Source organism: Pongo pygmaeus, chromosome 17 (genome assembly GCF_028885625.2).
Source record: "Pongo pygmaeus isolate AG05252 chromosome 17, NHGRI_mPonPyg2-v2.0_pri, whole genome shotgun sequence".
In the NCBI taxonomy this organism is placed as follows: Eukaryota; Metazoa; Chordata; class Mammalia; order Primates; family Hominidae; genus Pongo; species Pongo pygmaeus.
The window spans coordinates 38,760,384-38,775,324 of record NC_072390.2 but is presented as its reverse complement, the minus strand read 5'-3'; the positions used below and the strand labels follow the sequence as shown (position 1 = coordinate 38,775,324).

At 44.0% G+C, this 14,941-nt stretch overlaps 1 protein-coding gene across 11 annotated transcripts in view; it reads left to right on the top strand.

Moving 5' to 3' along the window:
• Positions 1–14,941, top strand: part of OSBPL1A (oxysterol binding protein like 1A) — a 233,268-nt gene that overhangs the window by 25,844 nt on the left and 192,483 nt on the right. For 8 of the 11 annotated variants that reach the window (XM_054460821.2, XM_054460822.2, XM_063653504.1 and 5 more), the window contains exons 3-4: positions 3,934–4,019; positions 5,359–5,433. The exons of the other annotated variants lie outside the window; for them this stretch is intronic. In XM_054460821.2, the coding sequence (XP_054316796.1) occupies positions 3,934–4,019; positions 5,359–5,433 (161 nt within the window). The remainder of the gene's footprint in view (positions 1–3,933; positions 4,020–5,358; positions 5,434–14,941) is intronic. 11 annotated transcript variants of the gene reach the window in all.

Sequence of the window (14,941 nt, the reverse complement as noted above, 5' to 3'; positions counted from 1 at the left end):
TCTTTTTTTCTTTTTCTTTCTTTCTTTTTTTTTTGCGACAGCATCTTGCTCTGTCATCCTGGCTGGAGTGCAGTGGTGTGATCATGGCTTACTGCAGCCTTGAACTCCCAGGCTCAAGTGATCCTCCCATCTCAGCCTCTGGAGTAGCTGGGATTACAGGTGTGTGCCACCACCCCTGGCTGATTTTTGTATTTTTTGTAGAAATAGAGTTTCACTACATTGCCCAGGCTCGTCTTGAACTCCTGACCTCAAGCAATTTATCCGCCTTGGCCTCCCAAAGTGCTGGGATTACAGGTGTGAGCCACCATGCCCGGCCGAAGTACCAGTTTTGAAGTTACTAGTAATGGACTAGTCGGGGAAAATACATTTTCCAAAGGATATGGAAAAGTAGAGCCAGAGAAATGAGAGGACTCACAAGGTACAAGGCTGCGGCAGCCAGGGAAGAATGTGGCCGTGCTGTCCTGGGATGCAGTGATGGCGGAAACCTGCCCCTGGGACCCAGTGACAGCATTTCTTGATAAAAATTTGAGGACAGTGTTCATGACCTGGTGGGAGATGAGCCTCATCTGCAATGGGTGGGGGTTGACAGGAAGGAATGTTAGGTAGAAAGAGCCAGTGAAAACTAGAATGGGGAGAGTGAGGGGCGCAGTAGCTGCCAGGGAGCACAGAGTAGGGAGGGTTTCATTTGTGTTTCCTCGTTAGATGGGAGACACCAGAGTTCTTACTCCTTCCCATCAGCAACTAAAGGGGGAGAGGTTGAAGACAGGCAAAAAAGGAGGGCCTGAGAAGCAGGAAGGGATGGGCTCCAGGATCCAGGGAGAACGGTTAGTCTTAGACCTCGGGAGGAAAGTTTAGCAGAGTGCGTGTAGGTATAGGTGGGATGGTTGATTTGGTGCTGGAAGCCAAGGGAATTCTATGAAAGCTTCTGTTTTCTCTGTGAAGCTGAAATACGTCATCTGCTAAGGTAGAGTTGTCTGGGTAAAAGGCTTGAGGAGACTAGTGAAGGACTGAATTACTTTTTGTTGGAATAGATGAGAGATGCTTGGACAGGGCCTTATAGAAGCGCCTTCAGCTAGTGTGAGATCCTGAGTTTATGGTGTGTAAATCCACAGGGCTCTGTTGTTTTTCTTTACCGTTGGTTAGCGACCTGGGTGTTGTTATGGCGAAACTGGGCTCGTGTACTTCTCAGGCTTTGGAGGTTTTTTAGGCTACTGTGACAGATATTATAGTGACGCCAGGATTTTCAGGATATGATAAAGAAATGTTGAAGTGAGGGATTAAAGAATAGACACTGAATTTATTGAAGGAAGTGAAGATGGAGGGTATTTACATATACATGAAAGTGATTAGGCCTGGTGCAGTGGCTCACCCCTGTAATCCCAGCACTTTGGGAGGCTGAGGTTAGAGGATCACTTGAGCTCAGAAGTTTGAGACCAGACTGGGCAACATGGCAAAACCCCATCCCTACGAAAGAATCCAAATATTAGCCAGGTGTGGTGGCGCAGGCCTGTGGTCCCAGCTACTTGGGAGGCTGAGATGGGAGAGTTGCTTGAGCCCAGGAGGTAAAGGCTGCAGTGAGCTGTGATTGTGCCACTGCACTATATAGCCTGGGTGATAGAGGGATACCCTTTCTTGAAAAAAGAAAATGATTAGAGATGGGGGCTGGATACGTTGAAAAGAAAGTCTGGGGGATAGCTGTGTGGACAGGCGGGAAAGTTGGGAGTGCTTGGGAAAGTGGCTTTCTGTGTTCTGAGTCCAGGGGTGATGATGGCGCCCAGGCTGTGGCGCTGGCAGTGGGTCCCTGACCTTAAACGGAGGTACAGTTTGTGAGAAATGAGGGAAGCTGAGAAACTGAGAGACCAGGGTGCTGAATAGGCAGTTGACCCCCTGAGGATGGTGGCAGGATTTGCAACGGGGTGAAAGAATAGGCTGCCCAAAGTTATTTGGTGAGGGGCAGGCCACTGGGAGGCTGGCAGATGGCAGCAGAGAAGGCATGCACAAGAGCTTTGGCTTAATGACAGAAGCCTCAAAGGAGGAGCTGTGATGTGAGTGGAGAAGTCATCAACCAAAGGCAGTAGTGGGTTTTCTGTTGTTGTTTTGAGACAGTGTCTCACTTTGTTCTCCAGGCTGGAACGCAGTGGCGCAGTCATGGATCATTGCAGCCTTGACCTCTTGGGCTCTGTTGATCCTCCGCCTTAGCCTCTGGAGTAGCTGAGACTGCAGATGTGCACCACCAGGCCTGCTAATTTTTTAATTCTCTGTAGAGATGGGGTTTCTCTATGTTGCCCAGTCGGGTCTTGAACTCCTGGGCCCAAGCAGTCTGCCATCCTTGGCCTCCTAAAATGCTGGCATTACAGGCATGAGCCCCCATGCTCGGCCAGCAGTGGGAGTTTTGATGTGGAGTTTCACACGACTTCTGTTCAGTGAGGTACAGGGGGGATGGGGGACCCCACCTGAAGAATAAGGGGGAGATCCTTATCAGGATGAGCTAGGTTTCACTAAGAACAGAAAGCAAAAAATAGGTTCAGTGAAAGAGACTGAGGCTCTGGAATTTATTGACTGTGTAATTAGGGGTTCCACAGGACACACACTTGAGAGGAAAGAGATGTAGGAGTTTGGGTAAATGGCAAACAATCCCAGGGACACTGCTGGCAGCTGCAGTCCCTTGGAGGGTTGTTAGAGGCCTGTTGTGGGTGTGCTGAAGTTGTTGGCTGAGGTTTCTGTGGGTTCAGATCCTGGAATCCAGGAGCTGAGGGCAGTGTGTCATGTAAGTGAGGTACTGCAGTCTACAGTAGCTGTGAAACCATCGCTCTTTCCCTACAGTGGCCCCTGGAATAACATGTTCTTGGGCTGTAACAGCCCCATCAGGGCAGGTGACTTTGGGATTTGATAGGGCTGTATTCGCTACAGTCTGATTGGGAATTTTGGGAAGCTTTTGGGCTATCTCAGCTCTAAATAGTGCCCTGAATATCTTTTTTGCTAAATTGAATTTGTAGTTTAGTTTTTGCAACACTCTGTTGTTTATGCCTTTCCTCAGCTCTACTGCTAGGATCGACACTTCATTGCCTTTAACTTCGGTCCTCTCTTTCACCTTGGCAACCCAATATCCTCATTAACTGAGACTTTATCTGAAGTCAAAGACTCCACTTTCAGGCACTATCTGTAGAGTTCACAGCTTTCCAAATCGTATTAGTGCATTTTCACACTGCTATAAAGAACTACCTGAGACGGGGTAATTTATGAAGAAAAGAGACTTAATTGGCTTACCAAGGAAGCTTGACAGGGAGGCCTCAGGAAACAACCACACACTTTCAGAGAGTTCTTGAGAACTCACTCACTGTCACGAGAATAGCAAGGGGGAAATCCACCCCCTATGATCCAATCACCTCCCACCAGGTCCCTGCTCCAATTCAACATGAGATATGGGTGGGGACAAATCTAAACCATATCACAGGTGCTGCAGGAAATATCCATTACTGACTCTTGATGTGGTACAGGTGTACAGAGAGTTGCTGTGTGCTGCCTTCAGCTCCTCCATCCACCCTCCTGATACAGGTTTTCAAAGAGAGTTGCTTGTCATGAACTATGTCAAGAAAACCCCTCCTGACCTGATGATGGCAAGATGATTAAAGACTCGGAGCCCTAGAGTCAAGAACCTGCTAGAGATCATCTAGCTCGAATGTAACCCCCTGTCCTGTCTCCCTCTATCCTTTTAGAGGTGAGGACATTGAGTCAGAAGGTGGCACCAGATCCGCACCTTGTCAGTTCTCGTCCTTTACACCCGTTACACTTCTTGGTCACATATCTTGCCTCTCATTCATCAGCAATGCATTGCAAAGGAGAATATTGAGGTAGCTTGTCATGGAAAAGTTAATTTTGTTGTAAAATAACCTAAATATAACCTAAGAATACCTTATATTTTTCCATTTTTAGGAAGAAGTAAGTCTAACTTGGGCTGGACACCTCTACATCTGGCATGCTATTTTGGACACAGACAAGTGGTCCAGGATCTGTTGAAGGTCTATTTATGACTTTAATTTTTAATGACTACAGTAAATATTATTGTTATGGAAATTTTAAGATGAAAGTCTTAGAAAAGCCACCTGAGCCATAGTGACTTATTTAAAGCAATAGTTCATCATTCAAGACACTTAATTGTTCTTTATTAAATACATGAATTAGGTTAGCCTGATTAGTTAAAATTGTATGTTTAATCATTAGATTTTTTTATTACTAGCTTTTACAAATTATAAAAGTGGGTGTATTAATGAAGATTTTATTTTCAGTTTTATGAGTGTGACAGTTGAAAAATAACCAAAGCACACCCTAAATAATTAAAAAATAATGTCAATACACAAATAAAAATTAAAAAAAGAAAAAAACAATGTCACAATCTCTTAGCACTGTATTTAAAGAGAACTGAGAGCTCATATTTCTTAATTCTGTGATGAATAACTTCTCACATTCTGATAGTTCTGAAATTTGGTTACATCTTACAGTTCATCTGTACATTTAAATAATGGCATCTTTTTTCCTGAAAACTTATTAAATTGATAATGGAGGAAATGTGGTATTTCATTTACAGAGCATTCTCCTTTTTTCAATATGACTGCTTCTAAAGTAGAGTGAAGGTGTATGGATTTTTTTTTTTTTTTTTAATTGAGACAAGGCCTCACTTTGTCACCTAGGCTGGAGTGCAGTGGCGTAATCTCGGCTCACTGCAGCCTTGACCTCCCAGGTTCAAGTGATCCTCCTGCCTCAGTCCCCCAAATACTGGAGCTATAGGCACGTGCCTCCACACCTGGCTAATGTTTTTGTATTTTTTGTAGAGACAGACTTTCACCATGTTGCCCAGGCTGGTCTCAAACTCCTGAGCATAAGCAATCCGCCCACGTCAGCCTCCCAAAGTGCTAGGATTACAGGTGTGAGCCACTGCGCCTGGCCAAGGTGTATAGATTTTTAGTGAAAAGTACTTTTTACTTTTTATTCTTCTACCTATCAGGTAGATTTTTACCTTTCAGGAAACCTACTATATATACACTACTATGTGTGTGTGTATACACACACACATATATACATACAATATATATATATGAGATGGAGTCTTGCTATATTGCCAGACCGGCCTTGAACTCCTGGGCTCAGGTGATTCTCCTGCCTCAGCCTCCCAAGTAGCTGGGACTATAGGCTCACACCACCGTACTGGCTTTTTTTTTTTTACTGTAAATTTAATTTATTGTTAGTAGTGACACCTAAACAATATTAACAATTTTAATTTTTTAAGGCTTTAATATATTTTGAAGAAATGATTTTCACCATTGTATATTTCTTGATATTTAAAGTGGTCATGTTTACTAGGCTGGTGCAGAAGTAAATGTGTTGAATGACATGGGAGACACACCGCTTCATCGAGCTGCCTTTACAGGACGAAAGGTGAAAATCATTCAATGTTCAATGTTTGTAAGTGAAGTATTTGGAAGAGTAGTTACCATTGTTTTCTCTGTTATAACCATCTGACCAGCAACTGAAGAAAGCCACACAGAAAAAAGTATACACCAGCACTTTGGGTCAAAAGGCCACAAGATCTTTGAGTCGGACAGTGAGGTCCAGTACTAAGGTCACGGAGACCCCCACTCTGTAGCATCCCTGTGAGATCATTCTGTTTCTGCTTGTGTACTCCAGCAATGGGGAACTCCTGATTATTCTTTTTTTTTAAAAAAATAGCTTTATTGAGGTATAACTTACATTGCATAAACTTCACCTGTGATATTGTGAAATATATATTTGGTCTTTGACCTTGTACACTAAAGATGTACAAAAAGATGGCTGGCAACCCCTAGGTGGCTTCAGGATGGGGGCTGGTCACCAGAAAGACCAAGGCAGGACTAGGGGGTTGGGACTTTCAGCCCAACTTTGCAACCTCCAGGGAGGGTAGAGGGGCTGAAGGGGAAATTGCTCGCTAATGGCCAGTGGTTTCATCAATCATGCCTATTTAATGGAACCTCCATAAAAACCTGAAAGGATAGGGTTCTAGGAGCTCCTGGGTAGCTGAACACGTGGAGGTTCTTGAACGATTGCGCCTCAGGGAGGGCATGGGTGCTCTGTGCCCTTCTCCCATGCCTTGCCCTATGTATCTCTTCATCTGTATCCTTTGTAATATCCTTTATAATAAACCAGTAAACGTGTTTTCCTGAGTTCTGTGGGCTGCTCCAGCAAATTAATGGAACCCAAACAGGGAGTCGTGGGAACCCTAACTTAAAGACCATCAGTCAGAAGTTCTGGAGGTCTGGACCTGCAGCTGGTGTCTGAGGGGTGGGGAGAAGTGCTGGGACTGAGCCCTCACCTGTGGGATTGATGCTATCTCTGGGTAGATAGTGTCGGAATTGAATTGAAGGACACATAGTTGGTGTTTGCTGCAGAACTAATTGTTTGCTTGGTGGTGGGGAGAACTTCCCCCACCCACATTTGGTCACAGAAGTCTTCAGTGTTACTTGCTGTGGTAGGAGAGCAGAGGAAAAGCATAATTTGATCACATATTGTAAGTGTGCATTTTAGTGATTTTTATACATTTACACAGTTGTGCAACATCATCAAAATCCAGTTTTAGAACATTTCTGTCACCCCAGAAGTTTCCTCATGCCTGTTTATATTCATCCCCTTCCCCTTTCCCATGCCCCAGGGTACCACTGGTTTGTTTCCTTTCTCTAGATATTAGATACTTGCCTTTCCTAAACTTTTTTTTTTGAGACTGAGTCTCGCTCTGTCGCCCAGGTTGGAGTGCAGTGGTATGATCTTGGTTCACTGCAACTTCTGTCTCCCGGGTTCAAGCGATTCTCCTGTCTCAGCCTCCCAAGCAGCTGGGATTACAGACACCCGCCACCATGCCTAGCTGATTTTGAATTTTTAGTAGAGATGGGGTTTCACCATGTTGGCCAGGCTGGTCTCGAACTCCTGACCTCAGAGGATCCACCCACCTTGGCCTCCCAAAATGCTAGGATTACAAGCGTGAGCCACTGCACTCGGCCTAAACATTTCTTGTAAATAGTATCATACAAACTTTTGTGTCTGGCTTCTTTAATTTAGCATAGTGTTGTTGAGGTTCATCCATGCTGTAGCATGTATCAGTAGTTTGGTCTTTTTTATGGCTGAATATTCCACTGTATGGATACATCACCTTTTGTTATCTGTTCAAGTTTTATTGAAAAAACTATCTTTTTGCATTGTATTGCCTAGATACCTTTGTTGGAAATCAATTGACCATAATTTAAATGTTTCTGGATTTTTTGTTTTGTTTTGTTTTTTTGTTTTTGAGACAGGGTCTCGCTCTTTCACCCAGGCTGCAGGGCAGTGGCACAGTCTCAGCTCACTGCAGCCTCTGCCTCCCAGGCTCAGGTGATCTTCCCATCTCAGCCTCCTGAGAAGCTGGGACTACAGGTGTGTGCCACCATACCTGGCTAATTTGTTGTATTTTTAGTAGAGACGGGGTTTCTCCATATTGCCCAGGCTGGTCTCAAACTCCTGGGCCACCCACCTCGGCCTCTCAGAGTGTTAGGATTACAGGCATGAGCCACCACTCCTGGCCTGAAGTTTTCAACATAGAGATCTTGCAGTCCTTTTCCTAAATGTATTAACCAGCTTGGCTTTAATCTGTGGAATCTGGAGTTAGTCTGGCCAGCTAATATCTCTGCTGAGTTAAAAAAAAAATTTAAAAAAAATTGTTTGTTTTAGAGACAAGTCTCACTATATTGCCTAGGCTGGACTTGAACTCCTGAGCTCAAGTGATCTTCCTACATCAGCCTCTTGAGTAGCTGGGACTGTAGGCATGCACAACAGTGCCTGGCTTTCAGCATAGTATTTTGGATTCATGCCTGCATCTGTGTAGCCTAGTGGTGAGCCTGTATTTGGACAGCAGTGGGCTCCATTACTCAATCCCCTTAGGCTTCTGTGCTCTGCCCTGGATCTTATGTGTAGGCTGGAGAGTGCTTTCAGAGTCCAGGCATTTCTCACTTCTTCTTCTGCTCTGACTTTTGCAAGGCCCCCTCTCCTTTTCTCCTGCAGATGTGTGGAGTTTCCCAGCAGCCTGAGGTACCTGGGAAGCTTACCTATTCCTACTCCAGTTCTTTTGTTTTCAGGGTTGTCTCATTAAGTTTTAGGCTGTTTTGCCATTTGCCTGTGTGGGAGGCAGAATCATGGCCCTCCAAAGACATCCATATCCTAATCCCCCAAAACTTGTAAGTATGTTAGGTTACACAGCAAGGGGAAGTTAAAGTTGCCGATGGAGTTGAGATTGCTCATCAGCTAACCTTAAGGTAGGAAAATTATTTTGGATTATCTCGGTGGGCCCAATGTAATCACAGGTGTCCTTAGAAGTGTGAGAGAGGCTGGACACAGTGGCTCACGCCTGTAATCTCAGCACTTTGGGAGGCCAAGATGGAAGGATCACTTGAGCACAGGAGTTTGAGACCAGCCTGGACAACATAGGGAGAACCCCGTCTCTAAAAAAAAAAAAAAAATTGCCTGGTGTGTTGGTGTGCATCTGTAGTCCCAACTGCTCGGGAGGCTGAGGTTGGAGGATCACTTGAGCCGGGGAGGTTGAGGCTGAAGTGAGCCATGATTTCACCACTGCACTCTAGCCTGGGTGACAGAGGGAGACCCTATAAGAAAGAAAGAAAGATAGAAAGGAAGGAAGGGAAAAGAAAAGAAATAGCTGGACGTGGTGGCGTACTCCTGTAATCCCAGCTACTTGGGAGGCTGAGGCAGGAGAATCACTTGAACCCAGGAGGTGGAGGTTGCAGTGAGCCAAGATTGCGCCACTGCATTCCAACCTGGGCAACAGAGTGAGATTCCATCTCAAAAAAAAAAAAAAAGAAAAGAAAAGAAAAAAAAGTGTAATAAGAGGGAAATGTGCTTATGAGAGAATCGTCAGAGAGATACAGTGTTTCTGCCTTAGAAACTGGAGGAAAGGGGGCTGTGAGCCAAAGAATGTGGACAGCCTCTAGCAACGGGAAAAGCAAGGAAATGAATTCTCCCCTAGAGCCCTTGCAACACCTTGATTTTTCCCAACAAGACCTATTCTTGACTTCTCAAATACAGAACTGTGAGGTGACACATTTCTTTCTGTTGTTTTAAGCCACCGAGTTTGTGGTCATTTGTTATAGCAGCAGTAGAAAGCTAATACACTCTAATAGAAAAAGCAGCCTCATGCTAGCAAGCATGTAGGTGTTCTCATTTGTGTTCTGCTGTATTTGCTACTTTTACTGGGTTTTTGCCTTTTGTTTTAAATCAAATCATTTCCCTCTGGCAGCAAAACTGCTGGGTTTCACTGCCAGGCCTGCCCTGGCCAGACTTGTTTGGGGAGGTGGGGAGGACTAATAGCCTGTGGCTAGAAAGCTAAAGACTCCCAGTGTTCTTCCTCCAAGTTCCTGCCATTCCTCTGGAGTAACTGCCTCTCAGTTTGTTTCTTTAATGGATATCCAGCACCACAAAATGGTTAGTTTTGACAATTTTGTCCAGCTTTATGCTCATTTTTTCAGGATAACAGTTCTGTTATCCTTTCATAGCTAAAAGTTGCTTTACCCCATATTAATGTTTTTTTGATTATTTAAATGATATGCAAAATTAACTATGACATAGAGTGTATTTCTTGCAAATTCTAGTTGTTGACCATAGTCCAACATGATACCTAAAGGTTATTTCATAAGCACATGATTGGAAGCTTTATGTGAATTTATCATGAGTTAAAGAATGAATTTATTATTATATTGTTTCACACTTTTCATTATTCTAATGACTAGATTTAACTAACTTTTAATACGTTACCATGAGTCGATTCTGTATGTGCTAAGCATGTTTGAATTAGTACATTTTATACCACTCTGGTCTATTTGTTCATAAATTGATACTTGTGAACCAGATATAGAGTCTTAAGCTGAGAAAGAAGAACCTTTTATAATAAACAATAAAGATTGTGGTTAATTTCTATGCTTGACTTTGTGGGGTTTCAAATATGAGCTGCAGATGGCTCGATTGGCCTGACTACGTGAACTACTTGCTGTTTCCCTTTATAGGCTTGTATTGCTCATTCTTTTCTATATACCTAAGAAAATTCTTAGGTATATAGAATCTATTTCTACATGGCCCAGATCTACCCATTCAAAGTGCTGCTCAAGTGTAATATCCATAAATTCTTTCCTAACATCTTGCAGCTGGAAGGAAACTATACTCTTCCAGGTTTCCTGGGCACAGTACAGCACTTTCATTCGTCTTCTACCTTGCGTTAGTGTTATTTTTGTCTATGTCTTTTTTTTTTTTTTTGAGATGGAGTCTCCCATTGTCACCCAGGCTGGAGTGCAGTGGCATGATCTCGGTTCACTGCAATCTCCGCCTCTCGGGTTCAAGTGATTCTCCTGCCTCAGCCTCCTGAGTACCTGGAATTACAGGCGTGTGCCACCATAGTTTGTATTTTTAGTAGAGACAGGGTTTCACCATGTTGGCCAGGCTGGTCTCGAACTCCTGACCTTAAGTGCTGTCAGTCCCAAAGTGCTGGGGTTACAGGAGGGAGCCACTGCACCCAGTCTGTAGTCTGTGTCTTAACTCTGCTACTAAGTTGCATTAATCTTGCTAGCAACGAATTATCATGTCTTGTTTTTTGTGTCCCCATGAGCACAAGGTAAGTTTTACCTCCCATTTCTGTAATTACCTAGATCAAGTAAGTTCATTTATCTATGTTCAGCTCTTTACATATTTGGCCATTTCTGCTATTTTCTTGAACTTTGAACATGAGACCATGCTAAATTGGGCCTTAGTTTGACATGAACATCAGCATAAATACAGCAAGTCCTCACTTAATGTCAGTGATAGATTTTTGGAAACTAACTTTTGGATAAACGATGTATAAGGAAACCAACTTTACCATAGGCCAATGCATATAAACAAGAGTTAAGTTCCTACAGAATAATTCTAGTCACAAAAAAAAAATCACTGCCAGGCATAGTGGCACATGCCTGTAATGCCAGCACTTTGGGGCGCTGAGGCAGGTGGACTGCTTGAGCCCAGGAGTTCAAGACCAGCTTGGGCAACATAGGGAGACCTCACTTCTACAGAATCAAAAATTAGCCAGATGTGGTAGCATGCATCTGTAGTCCCAGCTACTCGGGAGGCTGAAATGGGAGGATCGCTTGAGCCCAGGAAGTTGAGGCTGCATTGAGCCGCAATTGCGCCACCACACTCCAGCCTGGGCAGCTGAGTAAGACTCTATGTCAAAAAAGAAAAGAAAAGAAAATTACCACACTTCTAAATGAAGAGCAAACACTTCTGATATTCAACATTGAAATAGATGTGAGCTATTCATACATTTAGAAAGATTGGTAAAAACAAGATAATTATTTACCCATTTATTGCAGTTCAGGTGTGAGGGTGGCTGGAACCTATCCCGGCAGCTCAGGGAGCACAGGGGGATCCAGGCCTGGAGAGGATGCATCTTGTCACAAGGCCACTCACATACGCACCCACACTCACACTGGGACAGTTCAGACTTGCCTGTTCACCTGATATGCACATCTTTAGGAGGTGAGAAGAAAACAGTACCTGAGATACCCACGCAGACACGAGAACATGTGAACTCCGCACAGACAGCGGCCCCCTCCAAGAATCGATTTTTTTTTATTGTGAACATTGCAATGAAATGATGTTGAATGAAACGGTGTTGTTTGAAGATCTGATGTATTTTGTTATCTGTTGTCTTAGAAAATAACATTTAACTGAAGTTACATGGTTGTGTTATATAGGAAACATTAAAAAATGTATGTGCTCAATATCTAAGCATGACTGAATTGTGCAGAGTTTAATTTCTAATTCTCATGAAAAGAATCAATTTATCTCATTCCTATGTGATCATTTACCATGAAGATAATTTTAAAATATCTTATGATCTTGTGATTCAGTAAGTAGAATGTTGAGTTGAAAAGGGATTTGGCTTGTTATAAAGCACTTTAAACTCTTATCCTCTGGAATATTTTAAAAATGCAGCTCCCCAGCCTGGCACGGTGGCTCATGCCTGTAATCCGAGCACTATGGGAGGCCGAGGTGGGTGGATTACCTGAGGTCAGGACTTCAAGACCAGCCTGGCCAACATGGTGAAACCCTGTCTCTACTAAAAATACAAAAAAATTAGCTGGACCTGGTGTCGGGTATCTGTAATCCCAGCTACTTCAGGAGGCTGAGGCAGGAGAATCACTTGAACCTAGGAGGCGGAGGTTGCAGTGAGCCGAGATCGCGCCATTGCACTCCAGCCTGGGTGACAAGAGCGAAACTCTGTCTCAAAAAAAAAAAAAACAGAACAAAAAAATAATGCAATTCCCCAACTCTTGAGGGACCTTTGGGCTTTTCTTGGTACGTTAGTGCCCCCTAGTGTTCTTTGGTAAAAATCGGAATACCAGAATTTTAAAATACTGTTTAGTATTTGTTCCTTACTTTACCTTTCAGATGCAGTTATAAAGTTTTTATGCCTTTTATAATCAATTTAAAATAGGAATATGGTATGTATAATGAATATTTGGATTGTTGCACTGACCTTTTAGCGGAATTGAGAATACTTTTATTTTTTTTAATTTTTATTTATTTATTTAGATACAGGATCTCACTCTTTCACCCACGCTGGAGTTCAGTGGGGCCCTCATAGCTCACTGCAGCCTTGAACGCCTGGGCACAACAGATCCTCCCACCTAGAACTACAGGCATGCGCCACTGTACCTGGCTAATTTTTTAAAATCTTTTGTAGAGACAGGGTTTCACTGTGTTGCCCAGGCTGGTCTTGAACCTTAATCGGTCTTCCTACCCCAGCCTCCCAAAGTTCTCGGATCACAGGCATGATCCACCATGCCCAGCTGAGAATGCTTGTAAAACACATGCTTCCAGAGCCAGGTGTAGTGGCTCACACCTATAATCCCAGCTACACAGGAGGCGAAGGCAGGAGGATCGCTTGAAGTCAGGAGTTAGAGGCCAACCTGGGCAACATAACAAGACCCCCCTTCCCCCCCCACCATATCTCTCTCTTTCTCTCTCTGTCTCTGTCTCTTTCTCTATAGACAGGGTCTTGCTCTGTCGCCCAGGCTGGAGTACAGTGGTGCAATCTCAGCTCACTGCAACCTCCACATCCGGAGCTCAAGTGATCCTCCCACCTTAGCCTCCTCAGGAATTAGGACCACAGGCATGTGCCACTGTACCCGGCTAATTTTCTGTTTTTTTTTGTAGGGACAGGGTTTCGCTGTGTTGCCCAGTCTGGTCTGAAACTCCTGGGCTCAAGTGATCTGCCTGCCTCAGCCTCCCAAAGTGCTGGGGTTATAGGTGTGAGCCACCATGCCCAGCCAAGACCCCATCTCTAAAAAACTCAAAGCTAGATGCATGGCATGTGCTTGTAGTCCCAGCTACTCTGGTGGCTGAGGCAGGAGGATCTCTTGAGCCCCAGGAGTTTGAGGCTACAGTGAGTGAGCTATGATGGCACCACTGCACTCCAGCTTGGATGACAGAGCAAGACCTTGTCTCTAATATAGTAAATAAATACAATAAATGCTTCCTATGTTCTGTGTCTCAGAAATTCTCTCTCTCTCACCTAACATACAGAATATATGTATAATCCTGGGCTTTAGGATTTCCTGGGAGACCATTTCTCATGTTTATGTATTGAAGGCCTACTGTGTTTCAGGCAATGCCCAGACAACTTGACACGTACTGTTTCATTTGATGGAAAATGACTACCTTGAAATATATATATCATTTGTTCTAGATCGGTTCTCAGGGAAGCTGAGATGGAGATGAGTGGGCAGCAGGTTTATGGAGTGCTTGTGGCATCACACCTGTGCAAGGGGGTGGGGAAGGAGTGGACAGGAGTGGACAAGTCAAGTAGTGCTGCAGGCTCAAGCGATGCCTCAGCCTTTCTGCTGTGTGTGAGGCTTTGCAGAGGAGATGATGCTTCAAAGTTGTCCCTGTTGGGGTTGAGCAGCCAGGCCTTTATACCCTGGGACAGTCAGTCATGGATACATGGATACATGGATACTCTGGAAACCCTCATCCCTGGAGGTCTGAGCCCCTGGATACCATGCCCTTCTTAGGCTGGAGTTGCTGCCCTTGTCCATTTACTGTAAAAACTGGACAAGAGAATGCCAGGAGACACTTGAGTTTCTCATCATATGCTAAACCTGTTCTTCCACGTACATCCCCATTGTGTACAGCCTTACTTTTTTCTGCTGATCAAGTTCAATTACTTCTGCTAAGATGGTGACTGTTCTTGCCTGCTGGTCCTTGGATGCAAGGACCCCAATGTTCAGGCAGCCTTTGGTGCCTCCTAGCATATGAATCACAGCATTATCTTTAGGCGTGGAATAAGCTGCCCCAAAACCTGTTGAAGCCAACCAGGCACTGTGCTCCCTTCTGTTATGGGAAGTGCAAGATGCAGTAATTTATTCTTTACTTCTCAGGAAGTGTCTTGTCATTGCCTAGACCAGTGAACTTCTAAAAATTTACTGACATGGAAAAGCCCCTGAATTCTTCCTAAGTTTTGCCTCCCACCCTCTGGATCAGATATGTCTTACCAAGGCTTTGAACATTCTAGCCTCGCAGAGAAGAAGCCTCTTCTCCTGGTTCTGTTAGCATGATGTTATGAAAGGAAATTAAATTTTGGGACCCCAAACTCATTTAGCCAAGGGGAAAAATCAAGCTGAGAACTGGGTCATGCAAACCTGCCTCCCCCTTTTAGTTCCTAAATAAGATGGCTACAGGATGAAAAGCTACTTGCCTCCCCCATATTTTGCTCACAAGGAAATTCCTAGTGAGCAATGCAAAGTTATAGCTTATCTTTACAGGTGCAGTCACCCAGGCCAACCACATACAAATGCATATCTGATTGTTCCCCTGCCCCGTTTTGTCTGTGTTATGTAGAATGCAG